At 41.0% G+C, this 23,201-nt stretch overlaps 3 protein-coding genes across 6 annotated transcripts; 2 read left to right on the forward strand and 1 right to left on the reverse strand.

The window, feature by feature from the left end:
• Positions 1-689: 689 nt before the first annotated feature.
• Positions 690-10,978, forward strand: gpr155a (G protein-coupled receptor 155a). The gene is made up of 16 exons (XM_086220639.1): positions 690-922; positions 1,176-1,604; positions 2,788-3,187; positions 3,518-3,686; positions 3,861-4,016; positions 5,197-5,280; positions 5,385-5,505; positions 5,617-5,701; positions 6,057-6,147; positions 6,236-6,437; positions 8,002-8,097; positions 8,224-8,354; positions 8,671-8,766; positions 8,857-8,921; positions 9,008-9,148; positions 9,320-10,978. The coding sequence occupies exons 2-16, from the start codon at positions 1,184-1,186 to the stop codon at positions 9,513-9,515; spliced, it is 2,454 nt and encodes an 817-aa protein (XP_086076765.1). The 5' UTR covers positions 690-922; positions 1,176-1,183; the 3' UTR covers positions 9,516-10,978.
• Positions 10,438-16,549, reverse strand: scrn3 (secernin 3). Of its 4 annotated transcripts, none has more exons than XM_086220644.1 (8): positions 16,489-16,505; positions 14,545-14,717; positions 14,259-14,440; positions 13,928-14,127; positions 11,909-12,121; positions 11,666-11,828; positions 11,409-11,592; positions 10,438-11,326 (listed from the first exon to the last, which is right to left on the reverse strand). In XM_086220644.1, the coding sequence occupies exons 2-8, from the start codon at positions 14,698-14,700 to the stop codon at positions 11,165-11,167; spliced, it is 1,260 nt and encodes a 419-aa protein (XP_086076770.1). In that variant the 5' UTR covers positions 14,701-14,717; positions 16,489-16,505; the 3' UTR covers positions 10,438-11,164. The 4 variants fall into 4 exon arrangements, with proteins under 4 accessions (XP_086076770.1, XP_086076769.1, XP_086076768.1 ...); XM_086220643.1 differs by having other exon boundaries at positions 10,439-11,326; positions 14,545-14,745; positions 16,489-16,549; XM_086220642.1 differs by lacking the exon at positions 16,489-16,505 and adding an exon at positions 14,884-15,033 and having other exon boundaries at positions 10,439-11,326.
• On the forward strand, positions 16,116-22,283 carry cirsr (corepressor of RBPJ and splicing regulator). The gene is made up of 10 exons (XM_086220640.1): positions 16,116-16,391; positions 17,738-17,832; positions 17,964-18,037; positions 18,170-18,183; positions 18,317-18,369; positions 18,496-18,544; positions 18,975-19,095; positions 20,136-20,242; positions 20,530-20,615; positions 20,943-22,283. The coding sequence occupies exons 1-10, from the start codon at positions 16,320-16,322 to the stop codon at positions 21,874-21,876; spliced, it is 1,605 nt and encodes a 534-aa protein (XP_086076766.1). The 5' UTR covers positions 16,116-16,319; the 3' UTR covers positions 21,877-22,283.
• The last annotated feature ends 918 nt before the right edge of the window (positions 22,284-23,201 follow it).

Consider the following 23,201-nt stretch of genomic DNA (forward strand, 5'->3'; position numbering starts at 1 on the left):
GGAGCAGGGCTGAACTGAAAAATGCTAATAAAAGTTTTTTTTTGTTAGCTAAATCAAACAATGTTACAGAAATAATTCAGAATCCATGCTGTTGCTTTGACATCATCAAAAAATGGGCAATCAGCATAAATCATGAAATTAATGTTAATTTTCTAATGAGTAATTAACTTGGGTGGCTGGATGTGCATGTCAGTGGTGCATTGTCTTATTGACAAGGGCTCATTTTCTTCTTTATTCAACAAATGACCCAACATTTATCTATCTCTCAGCGCCCAAACACGCATCTCATGTACTTCGATGAGAGAATTGAAGAAATGTAGAAATGTTGCAAAACTGAAATATTTTTTAAAAAAAAGTAGAAATACAGAAATAAATAAAATGTATTAATACATGAATAAATACACAAATAAAATTTATAACCAAAATTAAATGTAACTAATTGTTTATGCTTATGTCATCATCGTATAGCTGGAATATCATCAGGGGTCAGTGTAAAAAACAAAAAAATGCAGCTTTAGGTGAATAGGAGGTTAATTATAATGCTGCAGGAACAACACACACACACACACACATACACACACAAACACACACAAACACACACACACACACACACACTGGCTGATGCAGCAGCCCTGCATGGCAGCGTTAGAAAACAATCGGTCTTAAGCTCCGCCCCTCCCCACTGATGAACCTATGATTGGTGAGCTCAACGATTACCAAACTGGCCTTTACAAAACTTGCTGGGTGGGAATTAAAGTGATAGCTATGTAATCTTCGGAATTTTGCAACGCTGAACCGACTCCAGTTGTACATAATCACACAGAGAGTCTCGTGTGTCTGTGTGTTTCGGCAGCCTAACGTTAGCTGGCCGGCTAACTAGAATGGCTACCTCCGACTAGCACATGGAGACACAGTCAGTGAGGTGAGGCACAGTTAAATATTCTATTTTTATTCGTTAAACCTCTTGACCTTTGTTTTAGGACGTCACAACCTCTCAAAAAATTGTTATTTTAGGTTGTCATTGAAGTATGAAGCCAGTCGTTAGCGTCGCGGCTAAGTATCGTGTTATCAGTCGCGTTACCTTCGAACCAGAGCGCTGCTGTAACTGTGTTTTCTTTCCCCTGTCTGCCAATTACGGTTGCGACGTTGATATGACCTGAACCCGGGCTTGACAGCTGGCACGATGGGATCACCCAACGGAGGCGCCAACCTCTCACAGGTGGAGGGAGACTTCTCTGCTCTTTCGTCCTCCATGTCCATCGACAAGCTCTTCCCAGCTCTCCTGGAGTGCTTCGGGATTATCTTGTGTGGGTACATCGCTGGAAGGGCGAACATAATCACGTCCACTCAGGCCAAAGGATTGGGGAACTTCGTGTCCAAGTTTGCCCTGCCTGCGCTGCTGTTTAAGAACATGGTTCTGCTGGACTTCGGGCATGTCATCTGGCCCTTCCTCTGGAGCATCCTCATCGCCAAAGTGTCCGTGTTCTTCCTCGTTTGTATCCTGACACTGATAGTTGCGAATCCTGAGAGCCGTTTTAGCAAAGCAGGGCTCTTCTCAATATTTACAACCCAAAGTAATGACTTTGCCCTTGGCTATCCCATTGGTAAGTCTGTATTTCAATCGTTTTTACATACTTGAATTCAAAAGTGTTGTTAACCATTTGTTACACCGTAAACTGCGTACACAGCATTCGGCATAACAAATTTCAGGTTCCTAAACTATGTATTCTAACAGAAATGACCTTAGGTCATGCTCAACTTCCTGTGTTAAGCTGCAAAGAAGACCCTGCACTATGTAGTTTAAACAATATTCCTGCATATTAAAAGTCTTCATAAATCAAATCGGCTGCAAATTTACATTCCAGTATCTGGGATTTCTTTGTCTCCGAGCTGTTTGAAAGTCAATAGAGAGACACATTTCCTGCAGCTCTGACAAAGAACAAGTTTACCATCGTGTACGCACATGAGGTCAGCTTTGTGTCTCGCGCTGTGGTTTTTAAGGTTAGAATTGTCAGTGTAAAGAATTGGGTGGAAAATTTTCCATTTCTGTGCACTTAGAGTTGATAAATGGAGGCCTCAGGTTATCTGGTTACACATTTAAGTGTGGAATCCAAAATATCTGCATATTTGTTTCCATACACTAACATTTTTCACATGCTCCGTTTACGTCTCAAATCTGTGGTTGTAAAAATCTGAAGGTATATAGATAAAGTCTCGCATGCTTGATTTACTGAGCGCAGACTAGAGCTGCACGGTTTTATCAAAATTCAATCAAAATTGCCTAAAATGGCCGACAGTAGTTTAAAAAACTGCAGAATACTTGTTGAAGTCCAACTGTGTGAAAATAGGATTTTAAGTCAAACAATGTGGCACTGCAGAAATATCTCTCCTGTTCTGCAGACTTTGTGAAACATCCTTGTTTGATACAGATCCCCGCTGAAATCACATCACTCGATAATGATGTGATTTCAGCGGGGATCTGTATCCTTGTTTGATACAGATCCCCGCTGAAATCACATCATTATCGAGTGAATAGTTTTTAGTAACAGTTTTACTTTCACTTTTAGTGACGTAGTATGAAGGTTGAGCATTGCAAATCATACCGCAAATATTATATCAGTAAAAAGAGTGTGATGTGGTATTGTATATGTATGACTGGATAGAGGAGTGATGGTGCTGATCCACATAGGATCCAGATTCCATTCCTTAGGTTGTGCTGGTTTATGACTCCATCAGTCATGGCAAAATCAGCTTTCTAAACTGAATTGTCTACATTTCTGTCCACAGTTGAAGCCCTGTACCGGAGCACATACCCAGAGTATCTCCAGTACATCTACCTGGTTGCACCTGTGTCCCTAATGCTTCTAAATCCCATCGGCTTTGCCTTGTGTGAGATCCAGATATGGAAGAATCAGGGAAACCCCCAGCAGAGCAAAGTTCTGATTGTGGGACTTGTAGTTTTACAGGTCCTGAAGAACCCCATAGTGTTTATGGTTGTCATCGGCATCATCGCCCACTTTGCTCTGCACCAGACAATTCCTGCCTTCATGGTGGAGTTTGTGGATGGCTTGGCCAACTCTTTTGGGGGAGCAGCTCTGTTTTACTTGGGTCTCTCCATGGTGGGCCAGTTGAGGAAATTAACCAGGTCCACCGTCATGACCCTGATATTACTCATGACAGCAAAATTGTAAGTAAAAACCACGAATGCCATAATGGCATGTAATCATCACTTCATAAAAACAAGATGGTGTTTTTGTGTTCTAAGATGACCTATTTTTAACGAGCTATGTAGGTAGAGGCAGCTGGTTTGAACCATGTCAGGTGCCCCAGCATGTTGTTTCGTACTGTTGGTTTATGATCAAGACCTTTCTCAGACCATGAAGGTTTCACCGGATGGATGACTTATCAACAGCTCTTAGCAAGATGTTAATATTTTAGCAGTACTGCATTCCACAGTGTGTGCACTAACTGCTGCAGTACTGGTCACATGACATCAGTGTTTTTATCGGCTGTGCAGATTGTTGATGCCCCTGATTTGTAAAGACATGGTCGAGCTTCTGGACAACAGCAACAGCAGTGACTTGAACCACTCCAGCCTCTCCAATTACGCCTTTCTTTATGGAGTGTTTCCCACTGCGCCAAGTGTAGCTATCTATGCTGTGTATTATAACGCAGAGTTAGAAGTGGTGAGTTTCCTATCAGTCTTCTATTTGCCATATCGTCACCTTTTTTAAAAGAATTGCCTAAAACAACTCCTTATGATGTTATGTCTCCAGTTTTTCGTGTTTTTAAGAAGGCGACCATATTTACCGTAGCTCCAGTGTTTTTCTTTTGCCAACTCACATTGTGCTTCCTATCAGATTACCTCTGGGATGGTGATCAGCACTTTCCTCTCTGCTCCAATAATGTACGTTTCTGCCTGGCTTCTTTCGATCCGCTGGATGGATCCTCAGCTTCTGATGAACTCACTGCAGAACGTCACCTTCAACATAAGTATAGTGAGCTTAGTGGCTCTGGTGAGTTAATGACCGTGTTTACATGCTGTCGCTATTCCACTATTATTCCTGTTTTTGCTCTGTTTACAACATTAAGGAAATTAATATTCCACCAGTATTCCTCTTTACATGCAGCTGTACAGACTCCGACTGCAAGAGATGTCCGAGTGTCAAAGGGTAGAACTAAAGTTTGTTGTCATTTTCGACCCCGCCCAGTTGGAGTCTTACACTCCAGGAGACCTTAAAGTTAGGATTTCTCCTAATGTGCATTCATGTAAGAAAAGAAAGTCATTTTACATGTTATTCTAGTTTTGCCTTACTTCAATATGACAAGTTACATGATTATTTTGGGAAGTTAGATGAGTTCAATTGCCTTTTTAGCTGTGTACATGATAGCATTTAGCTAATGCTGTTATGCATCTAGCTGTAAATGCAGAGGCTGTGTGTCTCAAGATCCCAAAGTGATCAACAACACATATTAAAAATATACTGTATACTAATATCAGCATATCCCACGTCTCCATCATTCAATGCAAAATGAAGAAAAAAGACCAAATTCCGAAATTCTATATGCTGTTTCATTCATTGTGTGTAGCCCTGTTATTGGCTAAGAGTTCATACATGATTGATCAAACTGTTTCATATAGCATGAAAGCAGTTAGGCCCATGCATAGTCACTCATATGACATTACTGAGTGAAATACTGTTACTTACAATGGAAAAGATACCATTATCTTCCTTAATGTCAGTTACTGCACATTCACTAAAAAAGCAATTTTCACTTTTACATTGCTCATTTTGATCTGGGGCTTCATTGTCTGGCACGAGGGAGTTGGAGTGTTGTCAGATTTTATTACTGGTTTGGCTCTGTCAGATAGTTTTACTAATACACATCAGTTTCCTCATTTATGTTTGTTTTCATCGTACGTTTTAAGGAACCCGAGCGTTATTGCTCCATAGAGTGACATCAACTGTACATTTGTTTCTCTTCTAAAGTGCTTAAATATCATCGATTTTACTTCTACTCGACCATTATCATTGTTTGATGTTCTTCAGTTTAGTTGTCTGTATCACAGCATCTTAAAGTGACCATCATGACTGAGGATACTCAGACATCGTTTCATATTCCGTACTGTTAACTGTTCATAAATTCTCATATCAGTATACATCGATCATCTAACATCTGAATGTTCTTTGACAGGTCTGGACGATTGCAGTGATGTTTTTAAGTAAAAAATTCAAGCGGTTGCCTCAAATGTTTACCGTCAACCTTTTCTTGGCGCAGGTAAGCACCTTGTTTGCTCTCAAAGAATAATTTTATTCATGAATTAAAGCAGCATAAGGAACCACCTCACCAAATGCCTCTGTTTGTTATCTTGGGGTCTCTAGTTGCTGACTTGCACTGGAATGATTCTGTGGAAATTTGTGGTGAGGGAAGACAACTTCATTGGGCAGGTTCTGACTTTCACATTGTTGTGTACCTCACTCTACAGCACCTTCATCTGGCCAAGTATGCACATTTTATTAAGTGACACTGCTATGATATATGTACGTATGTCTTAATGGTATCTTAAAGTATGAAGTTTGTGAATTTTTTTGATGTTTCTTTTGTTTTTTTTAGGCCTTATAGCACTCTCACTTGTGCTCCTGAAAAAATTTGAGGATCTGAAAGTTTCGTCAGGCGTGTTCGTCATTTTGGGCTGGGGGTGAGTCACTCTAAAGAGGAACATGAAAGAAACTATTCCTGCTTGTCTGCTGGTTCACTAACAGACAGTCAGTGAACACAATCTCACACAGTGACATCAAACTTTTTGCCACCAGGTGAATGCTTTATTAAATTTTGTATCTGTGGCAAGATGAAGAAAATAAAGAACCGTTACATCTCTCTGATTTGGAAAAAAAAAGGTCGTGCACTATAGATTGAAGGGACTACAAACGTCCTGACACATGACAAAGATGTAACATTTAAATGTCCTGTAAATGTCATCTGCTTTTTCATATCACTTGTCTGGTTTCTGCTCATGTTTCGATGGTGTGGGTGCTCTTGATCTTCAATAACAGAATTCCAGTCTTAGTCACTGCTGTGCTGCTCATTTCTGGTGAAAAAAGGTCAGACACCATTGACTCATCCCTCTTCTACAACAGAACGCAGGTAAAATCATCTGTGGAAACCATCTTCTTCTTCTCTACCTCCCGTACTTACAAATCTTCATACTGTACTGTATGTGTTTCATTGACAGATAATCTGCACCACAATAGTAGCTGCCTTCAGTATGCTGCTCGGAGTGGCGTCATTTATGTGTCTCAGTAGAGAAAGTTGGGCCCAGAATGACCAAAACCAAGAGGGGTCATCTGAGACTGTAGAGGATCTTTTGACTGAAGTAGAACCAGAAAACCGGTCTGAGTGTGAAGCAGTCAGCCACTCAGAAGATCCCAGCAGAGGTACTTTTTTTCCTCACAGATACAGTATTTGAAAGTTCGCTTTCAACCTGTTGTTTGACTTTGATGACTCTGGTCGGTTTTCAAAGTTACAGAAACCAAAAAGGAGTCAAATTGTAACCAATCAGATAAAAAAGCTACCACATTTCTACAGAGCAGTGTCTTGTATTAGTCTGAGCAGCTGTCACGGTGTAACCGCAGCCTGTAACCCATGGACACACATGCAAATAAAATAACATTGAATTTAGAGATCTATCTACAATCTATCTAGCAGCTGTTGCTATTAGTTATTTCACTCTGTATTGGCTTCATGCATTTTACTCTTTGTGTTTTTATTTTCTCAAGTAAATATGTATTTCTCAGACAAGAAGGAACCTGCCGTAGACAGTTGGTTCAGTGTCAATGTTCTCATTGCTGACACGATGCTTCCTGGTAACTCCTTTCAGCATGTTATCTGGAGAGAACAGCCACATAGGCAATATCACGTTTGTCTGATAGCCACACCTCAACAGATAATTTTATGAGTAGGAAACAACCGCACAAAAAACAAAGAGTAAAAAACCCAAAGGAAGAAAAGACACTGTAGGATGTCTTTATCTTGAGGAAACATGATAAGTTCCTGATGAGAGCACTTAGTTATTTCAAGCACAACAATACAACATGAAGACATCATCTTCCTCAAATGATCCTGGTTTCCCTCTTGGCCAGTAAATTTGAATATGCCGCATGGTGTTGAGTCTCAAGTCAGTGCATGAAACAATGGTCAAGCCTCTCTGTGACTGGGATTTTTAAGTCTGCGTACAATACTGTTACCTATTTGGTTCTTGGCTGTTTGTGACGATATTGGACATGAAGTAAGTCTTCCTTTTCGATGGGGTAAAGTCTACAGCGAAAATACTAAAATGACCACAGCTCTGGAAAATAAAGATAACAACGTGAGCTCACTTAGACCTCATAAGAAGGAGGATTGAACTTTTCCACAAACAAATCTGTGATTTTTTTTTTTAACTCATCACATACAAAATAGATAAATATAATTAGTTATATTTCATTGTACAGAGCTCAACAGTGACTTTCCACCTCGGTGAAAATCCAATTCATATTCTCCTTGGAGGAGCTCGATATTGGTGACAGCGTTGTAGCCATCAGAGTTGCGTAGCATAGTTTTACAGGAAAAGTTTACTTGCTACAAGGCCAAGCTTCTGCTCATTCTGGCATCGGATGCGTTTTGCAACTGGCTTGTTAGTTCTCTCTTCTAGTCTATTATTTTCCAAGTAATGGATTACAGACTCAAATCACGTGGGACCAGACAGACTTAAGGTCGTATGTTTTTTGTTTTTTGTTTTTTTTTAATACTTAAAGCAGCTCTCCCCCAAAATCGAATGTGTTCCTCCTCGGCCCATGCAGCACCCCTCCACTAAATTTAGCTACACATTTCTTGTGCAATCACTAAAACACAACCTCCTTGGCCGAGGCAATAGTATTCCCTGATTCTGTGAATATAGATGTGGAAATTATGTGTACACAGATATTTAGCAGGAAGCTAATCTTGTCACTTTATTATCAGCCTGCCTCGTGTGTGAATGTGCAGGGCCCGCTCCTCAGCACATGCCTGACATGATCACCAGCACTCAAATGAGCAACTCAGCAAGCACACTCTCAGGTATTGATCTGTGTGCAATTTCTGTCTGTGAGAATTTCAATCATCATCATTGTACATGACTCTATGTGAGAAATGCAATACTGTCCGTTTATTACATTTTTAAAGCTACTTTGCTGCCCCCCTCAGGTCAGTGTGAGAACAGCTGTGAGTCAACAGACTGCCTGCTGGTACAGGTGGAGGAACTCCAACAGGTATCAGACCAACAAGTGGCCCGTCACGTGCTCTTGTGTCTGCTTCTGACCGTCAACCTTCTCGCTGTGAGTTCGCAGTCGCCATGGAGTCAGCTTCACTTCCTGTATTATTATATTTAATGCGTCACAAACCAGATCAGATGTAAAAGGACTCAATGGTTGTAGGAGCAATATTCCGAAAAATATTACACATATTTGATCCATCAAGTGTAAATGTATCGTATATTAAATAGCAATGCATAGGTTCATTGATTAACACTTCGTATAAGACATATTTCTACTCAGTGACATTAAATGAACTGTGCTCTTGAATTGATTTTTTTTTTTTAATCTAAACAAGCTGACATGGTACTGTGTGACCCTTTGTATCCTGTTGAGACAGAACTTGTCCAACTCCATGTGGTTGCTCTTTAACCAAGATCCCGGTCGACTGTACCTGGAGCTGCAGTTCTTTTGTGCAGTGACCAACTTTGGGCAGGTTGGTATTTTCAATTTTTTTTCCTGGTTTCAAGATTATGCATTGTTAAGATGTCATGCAATGCTGATACCACACGTTCTTCGTTGCTAGGGCTTCCTCTCCTTTGCTCTGTTTGGACTGGACAAACACTTGATTTTACTGCCATTTAAGAAGAGGTGAAGGACATTTTTCTTATGAGGTGAAACTTTTGCGTCAATATACAGTAAAGCAGATTTAAAGATCATCCATTGTTGGTGTTCAGGTTGCAAAGGCTGTGGGTTGGACTGAAGCAAGACAAGCAGCAAAAACAGACTGATTTACCTGAGGAAATCAGGATGACCTGCACTCAGTTCACCAAATACCATAAAGACCAGTGCTCTCAAGACATTGTCAAAAGGAGAAGGTGAGGGCATCTCGTCTTCCTGCTGAGTAATCATCCTCCTTTACATCCACTAAGCAGCAATCACTCACAGATTATTGTAGTTTGTGAACGACATATGATCGTCGTATTTACTGTACGGTTGCAATTTTGATTTTCATAGACTTTGGGGTGAATGCTTCCTCTAACTTTCAGGTGTGGGAAAAGGACTGTGGTGGACTGTTTTCTGGGTTGTGAACTGGTGGAGTGGCTCCAGCAGGTGGGCTTGGCTCAGGATCACGGTGAAGCGGTACTCTACGGGACGCGGTTGCAGCAGGGTGGCGTGCTTCAACACATCAAGCAGGAATATGATTTTCAGGACAGTCAGCTTTATTACCGCTTCATAACATAAGACTCAAATTGATTTTTATACTAAATCTTGGGGTTAAAAACTCTTGACCTTTAACAGGTGTTTGCATTCAAACTAAAAAAAAAATCCTGCTTGCAACAGTCATGGAGGCACAATGATGCACGCTCTTGTCTGCTCACACCTCCTGCGTGATGTGAGCACTCAGCAATGTTCTTGCATGCAGTGAAACATCACAAGTCCTAACAGACCAAAGCTGACTGGCTTGTGTTGTGAAAATACCACAAAAACTTTAAAACCACAACATTCAGTGTGTGAGTGCATATTTTTTGAGTGAGCCGACAAAGCCACGATTGAACAGTGCATGATTAATAATTCATTTTAAAACGGGGCTGTTTTGTCAGTTATTGTTGAGAATTTAGTTAACTGCAACACAACGAACAAGTGTGGCAAACCAATTAACCCAACAGGGAGCTCATGTCACCGTTAAAAGTTTGAGGAACATAACCCAGATCTAAGTCTGATGACATCATAGTGCCGTGACATGCCCTCCAGTTTAGTGATGACTTTAAATGTTGGCATTAGTGTTTCTAATCTGTGATTGTGGAGAAAATACCATCACAACCATTGTCACTACCCACTAACGAGTCCTTAGATGGGTGTTCAGTTCTGCACAGTGATGCTGTGACAGCTCGTACGACCTGTGCTGTTGTTCTGATGTTGCTACATTGCTGGATAGATCAGTAACACCATAGCTAACTTGACCGGTGGTAAAAAATGAACAAGAGCCACAATTTTCTGTTTTGACAACTACGTAACAGCTGTGGCTAACTTTACGGTATGGAAGCGGAATGTGGTATTTTTGCATATATTTATTTTTGCTTGTCTAAACATGCACTGAAACTTTCAAGTGAGTACATGAACAAAGACGTTAACAAATATGAGGTGCAGGCACAGGCGCCTGTCCTGGGTGATGTCCTGTATTGAGACACATCGGAATGATTTAGCCCTCCGCCACCAAAGCCAGTTGTCAAAAGAAAAAGGGAAGATGGAGTTAAATCACCATCTAGTTTCAGTTGTTTTTACTCAGGTTCATTTATGACTCTGATTTATGTAGCACAATTGTTTTTGCTCTAGTTAACATGAATTGAGACTGGTTATCAGAACTTGATTAGCTGTGTGTCAGTAAAACGCCAAACTAGGCCAGTGTGTGAGGCTGCCTGTCATTTGGAAACATGAACCATACACTCACCAGTAACGATGTGATGACACTGGCCACACAAGATTGAAAAATGCAAGCTGGTGTGTTTTCTCTCAGGTATGTCTACTGTAATTAGTGGGCTAATGATTTTTATGGTTTTTGATGCTCAAAGGTTTGTGTTTTATTATTAATTTAAGTGTTTTAAATGACATAACCCTTAGTATTGTAACTGGGACACACAAGTTTTGTAAAATGCTGCATATTTATTGATTTCTTTTGAAATAAATCTTCTTCGTGAAGATTCAAATCCTGTGCTCAGTATTGATTATTTTACAGTCAATTATTCTTAACATAAATGAACATTTCACACTGCTGAGGTGTTCTAGGAGGCTCCATTTTGATAGGATGAAGTTGATGAATGTTCAAGTCACGATCTGATCAACGATCCATCACACTGGCACGTTTGTAGTTGACTTGCTCTCTCGTAGGCCTCTCAGCACTGGCTGTACAGGTTCAGCTCCTCCCTCACAGATCTGGGGAACAGATCCACCAAGAAATCCGGCTCCTCAACCCCATGAGCCAGAATCTCCTCCATCGCTTTCATTTTCTCATTTTCTAGTTGTCTCATTCTGTGGACGATCTTCTGTCCTCTGTCCTGTAGCGGACAAACATTCAAAGAGTTAAGTACATTCTTCAATTCCAATGACAGATTTAGGTAAAGTTAGGAGTTATTTAACCTTATTGGAGTCTATGATGGCTGCCACCACCTCATGCTTGGTAAACAACGTGTGTTTACGGTCCGGCTTGCTCTGGAAGCGGGGCTTCTTCTTGACAGGGTCATCTGGACCATAACTGGGAGAAGATGTCTCCTTCAGTTGTCCTTTAATGTTTTTCACAAAGATGAAGGGCTTAAACACAGACCTGTTGCAAAAAAGAAAACCTTATTAAACTAATTAAAACAACGCCTTAGCTAAAGTAGGATCAAATGATGCACCTCTCTGGGTCTGGAGTGGCTGTAAAGTAGTGAACCCCGGGTAGGAAGGGGTTGGTGGGTATCACAGACACCATGCTGCCTGTTGACATGAACATGCCCTCCATATTGATGCCACTGTCTTTATCCCTCAGGATATCCATCATGGTCTCAGCACTGATGTGGCCTTCAGTGAATAAAAATAGCACATGCATCAGCGGAGTTAGAGACAACTTTTCCTCCACAGTAAAGTTCACATTAACTCACCACTGCTCTTGTCCAACAGCTTCCTCCCTTCACAGCATCGGCTCCTGGAGTCTTCTATCCTGGCAGTGTTCATAAACGAGTAGGTGGCAGCAAAGTTGAACTGAGACTTTCCGTCCCACCAGCCCTTCATCTGAGCGTATTCCCTCAAGCCTGGATGTTCTTTGTCTATCTTGGTTCTTATGCTGTACTCATTAGAAATGTTCCGATGTCCACCTAGAGAACAGTAAACATGATAATTAGCCACAAGGGCATAAAAACTATAGACGTGAGGTCTTATCCAACAGCAACCTACCTGACTGGTCCCAGTTATGTATGTGAATCAGTACCTGTGGGATTTAGTATCTTTGTACTGTGTCCACTATGACTTAACTAACAAGGCTGTTTCAAATAAAACGGAGTTCAAAGCAGATCAGTGAGGGAAAAAAAACGAGAACAGGAAGAACCTACTATTGTCGATTGCCAATAAACCCAGACAGAGTTCACATTTTTGAAGCTGACAGATTTATTTCTGTTTTAGACTTCCAAACAAAAATGTGACAACATATTCGTTTTATTAAATACCTGAGGGGTAGGAATTAAAAAGAATTTAGCCTGAAATACAGGAGGTCCTCATCAGGACATGTTCCCTTAACGTAACAGTGCTCCCTGGTGGACAAACAATATAATACACCTAAAACTTACTCGCCAACTCATTGGGTACATCAAGATAAAACAACACAGTATAATATGACTGCTCCACTCAAAAGGTTTATAATGTCTAGGGTTTCTTAAACTGTTCCACAGGGTTGATTTATTGGTCATTTTGGAGGTTGTTATTTGAGTAACCCAGGGCAGTGAGAGATCTGTCCATTTCACGAGTACTTATTCATAGAAATATAAAGGACAAAATGCTCTGAACAACCTCTAGTATAACCCAGTCACTACCGCAATAAATCAACATCTTTCTCCAACAGGTTGAATAAAAAACAAACAAAAAAACTATTGTAATCCTCAAGAGGGGATGATGTAATGCAAGGTATAAGTGCTACTTTTATCATGGTGTACCTAACATTAAATACCGTTCATGTTAGCATAGCATGCAACTTTCATTTGCTGCTTGCTGGCTATGATGTTGTCACATTGTTTCTTTGTCTTTACCCATTTATAGAGACATGAATATCTTGTTGCCCCCTGAAGAGGAGAGTCAAGCAGCAGAAACACATCTTTTTGGGAAATATGGTTATTTAACATCCTTCCCAGAGCCAAGAATATAAATATTGTCTATACACACGAGCGCACACACACACACACACACACACCAGCAAAGTTAGCTGATAAAAATGAATGGAAGTGGGTGGTATTCTTAAGTCACAAATCATCGAATACAAAACTTTCTTTGCCTGACTTGATATAACTCAGCTTGTTCATAATATTATTTATAACATAACCACATAAAATTTCAGAAAGTGTTAATTTATAATCCCAGACAATTTCTGAGGTATGTTCTTGTACTGGTGCGGTGATTCCACACAGCACTGCAAAACCAAACCCTGGCTGACAACTAGAAGAGCAACTGCTGTTACGAATCATGGCCAACTTTGTGAGAGAGGATGAGGAGGATTGCTGCTGGAAAATCAAAGGGAAGGAACTACAGCTTTGGAACTGAAGCAGGAAAAAAAAAAAAAGAGTGATACTAACATACCCATCCGCCACCATTCATTGCGCTAAGCTAGCAAGCAGTCAGCGGGTCTCTGTAGCACCAAGCTCCTTTGTGCAGCACAGAGGAGAGAAGACTATCATCTGGTTTAGCTCTGGGGAGGATGAAAATAAAGGTATTTGACAAAAGGTTGGCGTGTTCCTTTAACATGCTTCTGTAAATGTGTTTTTAATCTCATCTCTTATTGTTTCTGCTGGCTGGTATTGGTAAACCAACTTCCCCACTGTTTTTTTTATGGATTTCAACTGTGACTGCGAGCTAAACAATGAAGTCAAACTCATTCATCTGCACTGTGAACAGTTCAATAGTCTATATCTGTTTACCTTGCACTCTCTCAGCTGCCCAGTACCTCCCAGATGTTTCCAGCACCCATGCCTCCTTCCTGTCTGAGATGAGGAAGCTGTTGTGGTAGGTGAAGCCACACTGGTCCTCCAGGCACTGTCCTCCCTGTCCGTACTTCTCCAGCAGGTCGGTTATTACACCCACAGCTTTCTCCGCTGTATCGGCTCTCTCAAGTCCAAGCCTGGGGGAATTTTTCAGTCAGCTTTTTTTTTTTAATCTATTTTTTGTGAATGATGCTGACATGTTTTCTGGCAAGTAAATAGAAGAAACATGAGAATGCCATCATTCCTGTTTGGTATTTGTTTTTTTTACCTGACAAGATCCATTCCCAGAAGAGCTTCCTCGCCATTCACGCTCTCTCTTCCCCACACTGCTTCATTTCCAATGCACACTTGATGCTCATTTGCACCCATCTCGGCCCCCCACAGCCACGCTGGCCGGCTCAGGATAACTGCGTGAGTGTGGGCAGCCTGCTCGATCTCTATGTATGTACACTTCACACAAGACGAAGGTCAAAGCTGTAAATGTTTATCTAATGGCGGGTTGAGCACAGAACGGTCACAATATGGGAAAACAGAGATTACAAGCTGACAGTTACCTCCACCTTTTCCCCTGCGTCACAGTCTCTGGCAGGGAAATACACCACCTCCTGAACTTCATCACAGGGCCTGTCAGAGTTCTTCCCAAAGATGATGCGTTCTCCCTTGGAGGAGGGGGGCAGAGCCACGAAGGTGTCGCAGGAAGACGGCCGCATATTCAATCCCAAACTCGCTGGGAGTACAACAGTGAGGTCGATGACCTCAAACAACCATATTGATGATTAGATATCCAGAGCATGGCAACCCCACACGGCCGCAACCGCAACAACACTCTCTACGGACCCCTCTGATGAGATTCGAAGTAAAATGTTCGAGCAAATGTGTAACACCGTACTCACCGGTGGTGCGTTAGCCTGTAACATTAGTTGGCTTCATCAAACTCTCTGTCACTTTCGGTTTGTTTTCATGGGAAGCCTTTGGCGACAGGGCGGTTTCCGGCAGTCACGTGACCGCGCTGAAGTAAATTTTATATTTCACTTTAAGCGAGTCAGTCGGTGACATTTATTTGGGATATTAAATGTAGAATCATGGTTTAATTTAATTGTTATATATTCTATGAATTGCTGCATTCTCATAGACCGTGTATAGACTTTTCATAAAAATACAAGAGTGTTATCGCGCACCAGCGGTAATGTCACAAACACTACTAGTGCAGCGACTGTTGTTGGGGGGTTCAAGTGATTTCAAAAAACCTTGACTAATGTCTGACTTTGAGCTCTGTCGGTGCAGTGCCCCGGTTCTGTCCGTCATCCTGCGATCTTTGACCTCTGACAGCTTCATACAGACTGACAGACAACATCAAAGCTATGGAGAAACTTGTCTGTCATCTCGGCCTGCTGTGTCAAAGGATCCATCAGACCTCAGGTCTTCAAACTCATCACAACCTGGAGCTGCCACACACTTAACTTCATCTGACTATCATCTAATGAGCTTGTCTGTCATTGCATCGTCTCGGACTGCTGACCCTTACACCCTTTGTTGCATTGTAGTGTGATTGTCGCTGCACGTTGTGATAGGTGGAACATAACTGAAGGGGAAACGCATGTTTTTTTTCTGGCCCCTGGTGCATGAGGTCAGGGTTAGAACCAGGAGACCACATTTTAAAGCCACTCAATCCATCAGTGAGTGTGGAGATGCTAAGTGACATGTGGATTGTGATTGGATGGCAGTCTGAGACCCCTCAGGCTTCCAGATGATGTCCCAGACAAAATGATAGCGATGACAGCGGGACAGAGATGCACAAAAAAATGCAAGAAATCTCAGTGCTGAGTTTGAAGTGTGGAGTCTGAAAGGGTCAAGGATGACCCTTAGAATTCTGATGGGATAGCTTTCGTACACCGTGACAGTCTTTGGATGTCAGGGATCAGAGACTGAAATCAAGTGAGAACTCAGAGACCAAAGTGGTTGAAGTCTAAACTCAGAGATTTAACCACAGAAGTCCAATTTCTCTTTAATCTCATCAAAGGAACATATTTTTCACAAATAAGACTTTGAAACAGATACGAACTTCCAAGTGAAGTAAAGCTACACACACACACACACACACACACACACACACACACACACACACACACAAGTCCTTATTTGAGGAATTTTCGCGTTCTTATGCAGATGCTCGTTTCATACCTACAGGAACCTCTGACGCGGGCGCCTGCACCACCAACGCTTAACTGACTTCAGGCGCATTTGTTTATACCCGGACAAGGAAGCTAAGCTAAAAACTGGCAGTTCAAATCACACTTGTCCGTTTGGCTGATACTCTAGAGGGTTCACCATGGGGAAGTCGTTCGCAAACTTCATGTGCAAGAAGGATTTTCATCCTGCGTCGAAGTCAAATATCAAAAAGGTGAGTGCTAGAAGCTGGAAAACGATACATTAGCCTGTTAGCTAACAAGCTACACTGACTGCGACGCATTTAACAGCAAAATGTTAGCATAGCTTACTTCTTATCTAGCTGGTATGATCTACTGTATAGTTCCAAGGTTCCATTCAGGATTGGTACTTTCTCCTACACGAATTGACAACATAACGTCTACGATATTGATGTCTAACTGTCTTAGTTTAATAATTACAAACGTGAATTGAAAGCTAGCAGAAATGTTAGCTTCACCGAGAGTTAAAGGCTATGATGTCATGACCAGCTTTTTATTGTCCTGAGCCAAGCAGGAGAATTTATTTTAATGTACGTTAAAATAAATGCTGTCGTGTAATTAGCTTGAGTAAAATACTGCTCTCCAATGCTTGAAAACAATGCCGTACGTGACGGTTGCGTTTTGTAAGAAGGAGAGATATAGAGATGGCCGTTAATATTTTTGGCCTGATTGAATCGTTTCTATGAGGTCAGAGATTGTTTACATGTTTATAGTGCTTGCCTCAGATCAGTGTGTTTTCCTTGGTTTGTCTGTGAACAGTCCATGTACCCCCCCCCCCCCACACACACACACACACACACAGATTATTGTGCTATTTGACTAACAGACAAAAACCCTAGTACTTTTACGTCTTTAAAAAAAAGAGCAGAGGGTAAAACATCTCATTAAACATCTGAGACCACAAAAATTTTGGTTATATAGAGAGATGCAGTGATTCACATCATTTTTTGGTTCTGATCAAATTCCAAAACCCATCTGTCAATACTGACACCGGCTTTGATACCAGAACTCGTATGTCTTCAATATTGTTGTTGTTGTTGTTGACCCATTCTTATTAAGGAGCAAATGATACACAAATCCATGAAATATGAATGTATTCCAAAGCATTTGATTTGAACACTATCTATGTGTAAGTGACATGTCTCATGAGGAGTTCATGGTCCTGTAAGACAAATGGTGTGGATTATTGATCAGTTTGTGGAGTGACACCTTCATCTTGATGTCTGATCTCTGCATGAAATCAGCCGTTATGAGTAACGTCGTTATCGGAGCCTGATTCTGATATCTCATCTCTAGTCGTAGGAGTAGAAAACAGTCTGAGGAATTTACAGACAGTTAAAGTTGTTCCCAGCGACCTGATCAACATCTCAGTTATTCAGTTTACTGATAGAACATGTCCTCATGAATCAAGTCAATAATTGCGTTTAGCACAGTAGAGCCTTTACTGCAGTGTAGCAGAGTGCTTCAGTGTTTGTTAGTAAAATAATATTGCATTGATAATTGGAGGGAACGTGTTATATTCTTTATTGTAATCTTGCAGGTATGGATAGCGGAACAGAAACTCACCTTCGAGAAGAAGAAGCAGGAGGACCTGATGCAAGCGTACCTGAAAGAGCAGGAAACCTACAATAACAGGTACCTAGTGAGGAGTGGCCCTGTGTGTCAGATTCATCTCTAAGATAATCAGGTTTAGTTATTAATATAGAGTCAGTGCGACCTGTTTACTGGAGGCCTCCTTAATAAGCTCATGTTGTTTTCCTCTCTAGGTTGTTGATGGGGGATGATCGAGTTAAAAATGGCCTCAATTTTATGTATGAGGCTCCGCCTGGAGCATCCAAAGGTAAACGATAACAATTTAGACCAACTTTGTTGATATTCTCACATTTAGGTACTAAACTGACTCTGTAGAAACATATGCTTCACAATTTTAATAACTGCATCTGCCCTCCCCCCATTGTCATCTGTGCTACAGAGGAAAAGAATGAGGTAAATATACTAAAGTTCCTCATAAGTATCCATTTTCCTCACAGTATCCATTTCTGTTCTTCCTATTGGGTTTTCTTTATCACCAGACACGTTTATTAGCATGAACTCATTAAATAATGTGTTTGTTGATCAGGAGGGGGAAGAGGAGTACAAATTTGAGTGGCAAAAGTCGGCTCCCAGAGAGAAGTAAAGAGCTTTTTTTATTAATTTATCTATTTTTATGAATCTTGATTTTCTTTTCTTTTTTCTTTTTTTTTGGTCAATGATCACTCAGAATTGTCAAAAACATAAAATTCTTTCTATCCAATTTAGGTATGCTAAGGATGACATGAACATCAGAGATCAGCCGTTTGGAATCCAGGTAAATGCTGATTTGTTTTATTTGCATTTTTTAACGCGTTGTTCCCAGTTGTCACAAGGATATGACACCAAACGACCATTTTTTTTGGTAAATACAGTTATGACATGAGGATTTCAAACTCCTCAGGTCTTTGAAAGAAGCCATTTTGAAAGGAAATGTTTATGCTTTGGTTGGAACACTTGTTTGGGTTGAATGTAAGACATTGGATCATTTTTTGGGGTCACAGATGTCTGGACCTCCTCTGCACTGTGTGATACATTATGCACTTTCTAAAATAAAACCAGCGCTTGTCATGAATTGTTAAAATTAACACCAAGGGAATCTTGTTCTCATTGTAATTACATGATTTAGTACTTATTGGAATCAATGTGAACATTTTGTATCATTGCAAACACACACATCAATCCTGATTTTGTGATTGAATTCCCAGGTTCGCAACGTTCGATGTATCAAATGTCACAAGTGGGGTCACGTGAACACGGACCGAGAGTGTCCTCTCTTCGGGCTGTCGGGCATCAACGCCAGCTCCATGGCCTCAGAGGAAGCAGCAGGTACAGAACACGTCACCGCTGTTGTTGTTTTTCTGTTGATGTAATCAAACTGTACATAAAATACACCGCACTTTTTATATGCAGGTAATATCTTGATGATGTTGTTGTTGTTTTTTTAAATGTCAAAGAGTAACCTGTTATTAATGGACCACCTGCGATCAGTGCAGTGGGTAATCATATAATCATAAGCAACGAGTCTATAGGTCTGTGAAATGTCTCGAATTTTAGGCCCGATGTCATTAAATAGTCTTAATATTTGAATTTGTGAAGTCTTAACTGCCAAAAACATTTGATCAAATGTCAATGATCCGTGTTTTAACCTCTGCTTGTCAAAAAGCTCTTCTGCATCCAAGTCCATTTTTCTCATGTTAAAAATCTTTGAAGCTCGCACTTACGCTGCTCCTTTTTACTGTAAATTTGTGACACAACGTTTAGGAAAATATAGCTGAATCTAACTCACTCTTACAAACATGTTCCTACATAAAAGCACGTGTGTTACTTGCAATGATTGAATAAGAAAATCTGTCTTAAATTTTCTTTAAAAGGATCAGAGATTTGTCTGATACCTGTTATAATCATATACATTCATTCAATATGTAGATACGTCAGCTGCTGAAAAGTGACTTCAAAATATATATACTTCTTTTGTAAAATGTTTGTAGTGATTATACAAATGGCACACTTAGTTGTCCAGCAGGTTTGGGTGTCGTGCAGCAGGCTTCAGCTGATGCTGACTTCTGCAATCAGTCAGTTGAGTAGTAAAGTAATAACGTTTACCCGAGAGTCCCGTCAGTGCGGGATGTGGATGGTGCTCCTCCTGCGCTGGTAGAAAAAAGAAGTTACTGTTGTGTATTCTGATTCCCTTAACTGCTGCTTTGGCAGAGAATGATATTGTATGATTTGCTCAGCCGGAAGTGGAGTGAGTTGATTTGATGTCCCATTCTGTTAACAAAGCCAGCCCTGAAATTCCCACTGAGGAGACAGTGGTTGGCTTCGGTCTGACATCAATGGGACTCTGATGCTGTGATTTGTGCTAACAGGTCCGTCAATGCACCCCTCTGAGTTAATGGCGGAGATGCGAAACAGTGGGTTTGCCCTGAAAAAATGTGTCCTTGATCGGAATGCTACTGTTTGTGATCCAGCGCAGGTAATTGTCTGTCTCACACGCTCGTTTCTGCACACATAGGACAATATAGGAACACACACATGCACACACGCACACGCAGGCATGCACGCATGCACACACACACACACACACACACACACACACACACACACCATTACCCTTGAGAAAGGACAGATGAAAAGAGACCACATTTGATGTAACACGTTATCATTTGCTTAAAAGTGATATAATCAAATATAGCTTGGCTCAAATGTGGGTGTGTATGTTGAAATACTGAGAACAAAACGAGCTGCGATGTGCTTTAATAGGAATATGTAGCAAGTGATGAAGAGGAAGATCCTGAGGTGGAATTTCTGAGATCATTAACAACCAAGCAGAAACAGAAGCTCCTCAGGTAAAAATGGAGTGTTATTTTTATTCTTAAATGTATTTAAATCTTAATGAAACTGACATGAATTGTGATTTTTTTTTTCATTTTAAGCAAAGAGCACGTTGTTGTTGTTTTTTAAGCATGGTTAACATGGTGATCGAGGTGTTTTCTTTCAGACATATTGAAATGTTTATTTTAAGCCTGTATACAATATCTGTTTTCAAAAAAAAAAAAGGGGGATGAAATACAGTGTAGTTTTTCAAACAATTTAACTGGACGTGATAAATGTTAACCTTTCATGTTCATCTGCTGCCTTTTTGTAAAAAAAAGTAATCAGTTCCCGTCTTACAGAAAACTTGATCGACTGGAAAAGAAGAAGGCCAAGAAAAAAAAGAGTAAAAAACAGAAGAGTAAAAACAAAAGAAAACACAAGAAGAAGCAGGAGAGTAGTGACAGCTCAAGTGACTCCTCCAGCAGAAGCGGCAGCCCCAGTGGCTCCGATTCGGACCGCCACGGCAAACTCAAGAGCCAAAAGAGAAATAAGTCAAAGAAAAAAGAGTCCTGCCGGGATAACAGCTCAGAGAGTGGGAGCAAAGTCAAGAGTCAGAAAAAGGCCTCATCTCACCGGAGCAGGTCATCGAGCCCTCGCACCACACAGAAGCGACCTGAAAAGGAGTCGGCAGATTATAGACAAACAGGGACAGAGAGAGGAAGGAGCGGGAGTCGGAAGGGCAGCCCAGACAACAAGATGAAGCTGGAGGGAGGTCAAGAGAGGCAGAGGCACAGCAGCGGGAACAGACAGAGACCTAGCAGCTCCAAAACTGGGGAGGTGGTGGACAGGAGCGGCGAGAGAGGCAGGGACGACCGAGGTAAAGACAGACATGACAGCGGAGATGCTGAGAGGAGCACAGAGGGAAGGCAGGGCAATGGGAATAGAACCAGGGAGGGGAAGAGGGGAAGGGAAGGGAGAAAAAGAAGCAGGAGCAGGAGTGGGAGAAGAGATAGAAGCAGGAGCCGCAGTGGAAGAGGAGGAAGGAGCCGGAGTAGAAGAGGAGGAAGGAGCCGGAGCCGGAGTAGAAGAGGAGGAAGGAGCAGGAGCCGGAGTGGAAGAGGAGGAAGGAGCCGGAGCCGGAGTAGAAGAGGAGGAAGGAGCCGGAGCCAGAGTAGAAGAGGAGGAAGGAGCCGGAGCCGGAGTAGGAGAGGAGGAAGGAGCCGGAGTCGAAGAAGCAGGAGTGATAGTCAGAGAAGAGAGAGAAGCCATGACAGAATAAAAAGGAAGAACTGAATGTTGCTTTTGAGTTTAAACAAAATGTAAAAAAAAAAAAAAAAAACTTCAAATGTTTTGTTTTGTCAGTAGTGTGTTGTTTTTTTAAATCTTCCCTCCATTATATAGTGGTTGGTTTCCTTTTTCGTCCAGTAGAGGGGAGCAGTGGACAGTAGATAGACGCAGACTCAGCTCGTTCCACTCACTGGGATGAAGAGACGGAGGGAACGTGCAGAGATGATCTGTTGACGGGGACGGTGGGCTGGTTTTCATGGTCAGTGGGCCGTTAGAAAGTCTATGTCTGCTTCTGCCGTTTTTAATGTTTTATGAGCTTGAATTGTCTTTTTTTTTTTGGATTGTCAAATAAGCTGTAATGCTCAAGACGACTGTTGATTCCTGAACAATAAAAAAAATAATAGAACTTTAAACTTTTGAGTAAAATTTTGGATTTATTACGCTTATTTACAGGGTATTAAATGAACGTGGCGGAATAAGCCTATATCTGTTGGATTCGTCTTTTTTACTATTTGCACTTACATGAATCGTTGACAGAAATAATCTTTTGCAAACAATTTCTTTTTTTTTTTTTCCATTTTCACGAGCTTCCCCTCAATTGCGCAGCACCAGATGCCTGTTTGCATTTCTTCTTGTAATCATGCAACAAATGTCTTCTGTTAAAGCGCTCGGCGCCTAAATTCAGTCTATTTATATTAGAAAGAAACCAAAATGTGAACGGAATAACGCTGCAAGGTAGTGCTGGTCCGCGCAGATCGGTATGAATTGTTTTTGTTACGAGAAGTAGAAGAATTAAAAATAGAATTTTGGGCCTATTTGTCATTGAATTTGAAGCTAACGTTTGAAAAAGGTGTACACGCACTTTTATTGGTTGTTTATTTAAAATGTGTTTTTTTTCCCTGCGATTAATTATATCTATTTTTTAAAAAATTCTGAATCGTCAGAAATGTTCAACTTTGCAGCGTTTCCTCTTTTTTTCATATTTAAATCAAAATGGATCGTTTTGTGTGTCCCCCCCCCCCCTCTAATTGGGCTTTGTTTTAAAGACGCTGTTACTCAAAATAAAATAAAAAAAAATTCCCCTCTTTTGCCTCAAGAGCATTTTAAAGTCCTCTTTTCCTTTTTTTTTTCTTTGCTTTTTTTTGGTTGTTTTTTTGTTCACAAAGACGGTTTTTCCGCTCGTATTCCCGGGCCTGTCTGTAATTATTCGCCGGCTTCTCTGTCTGAGAGTCGGACGCTGCACTGGCTAAACACAAAGAAGTCAGAGAGCATCCTTGAACCCTTTCAGCGCGGGGCCACTGATATTCAAATAACATGCAGACGCCGTTTGA

The sequence above is a fragment of the Aulostomus chinensis genome, chromosome 12 (assembly GCF_037954235.1).
Source record: "Aulostomus chinensis isolate RoL2024-O1b breed Wild chromosome 12, RoL_Achi_v1.0, whole genome shotgun sequence".
In the NCBI taxonomy this organism is placed as follows: domain Eukaryota; kingdom Metazoa; phylum Chordata; class Actinopteri; order Syngnathiformes; family Aulostomidae; genus Aulostomus; species Aulostomus chinensis.

Bases quoted from the DNA above. Each gene is read 5' to 3' on its own strand.
- gpr155a (XM_086220639.1), top strand. From the start codon at position 1,184: ATGGGATCACCCAACGGAGGCGCCAACCTCTCACAGGTGGAGGGAGAC. The intron at 8,098-8,223 runs GTATTGATCTGT...TGCCCCCCTCAG, and splicing joins CTCAGCAAGCACACTCTCAG to GTCAGTGTGAGAACAGCTGT. The intron at 8,922-9,007 runs GTGAAGGACATT...GTTGGTGTTCAG, and splicing joins TTACTGCCATTTAAGAAGAG to GTTGCAAAGGCTGTGGGTTG.
- scrn3 (XM_086220641.1), bottom strand. From the start codon at position 14,907: ATGTTACAGGCTAACGCACCACCG. The intron at 14,441-14,544 runs GTAACTGTCAGC...TCTTGTGTGAAG, and splicing joins ACGCAGGGGAAAAGGTGGAG to TGTACATACATAGAGATCGA. The intron at 14,128-14,258 runs GTAAAAAAAACA...AAATTCCCCCAG, and splicing joins CTGGGAATGGATCTTGTCAG to GCTTGGACTTGAGAGAGCCG.
- cirsr (XM_086220640.1), top strand. From the start codon at position 16,320: ATGGGGAAGTCGTTCGCAAACTTCATGTGCAAGAAGGATTTTCATCCT. The intron at 18,370-18,495 runs GTAAAGAGCTTT...TATCCAATTTAG, and splicing joins AAGTCGGCTCCCAGAGAGAA to GTATGCTAAGGATGACATGA. The intron at 20,243-20,529 runs GTAATTGTCTGT...GTGCTTTAATAG, and splicing joins CTGTTTGTGATCCAGCGCAG to GAATATGTAGCAAGTGATGA.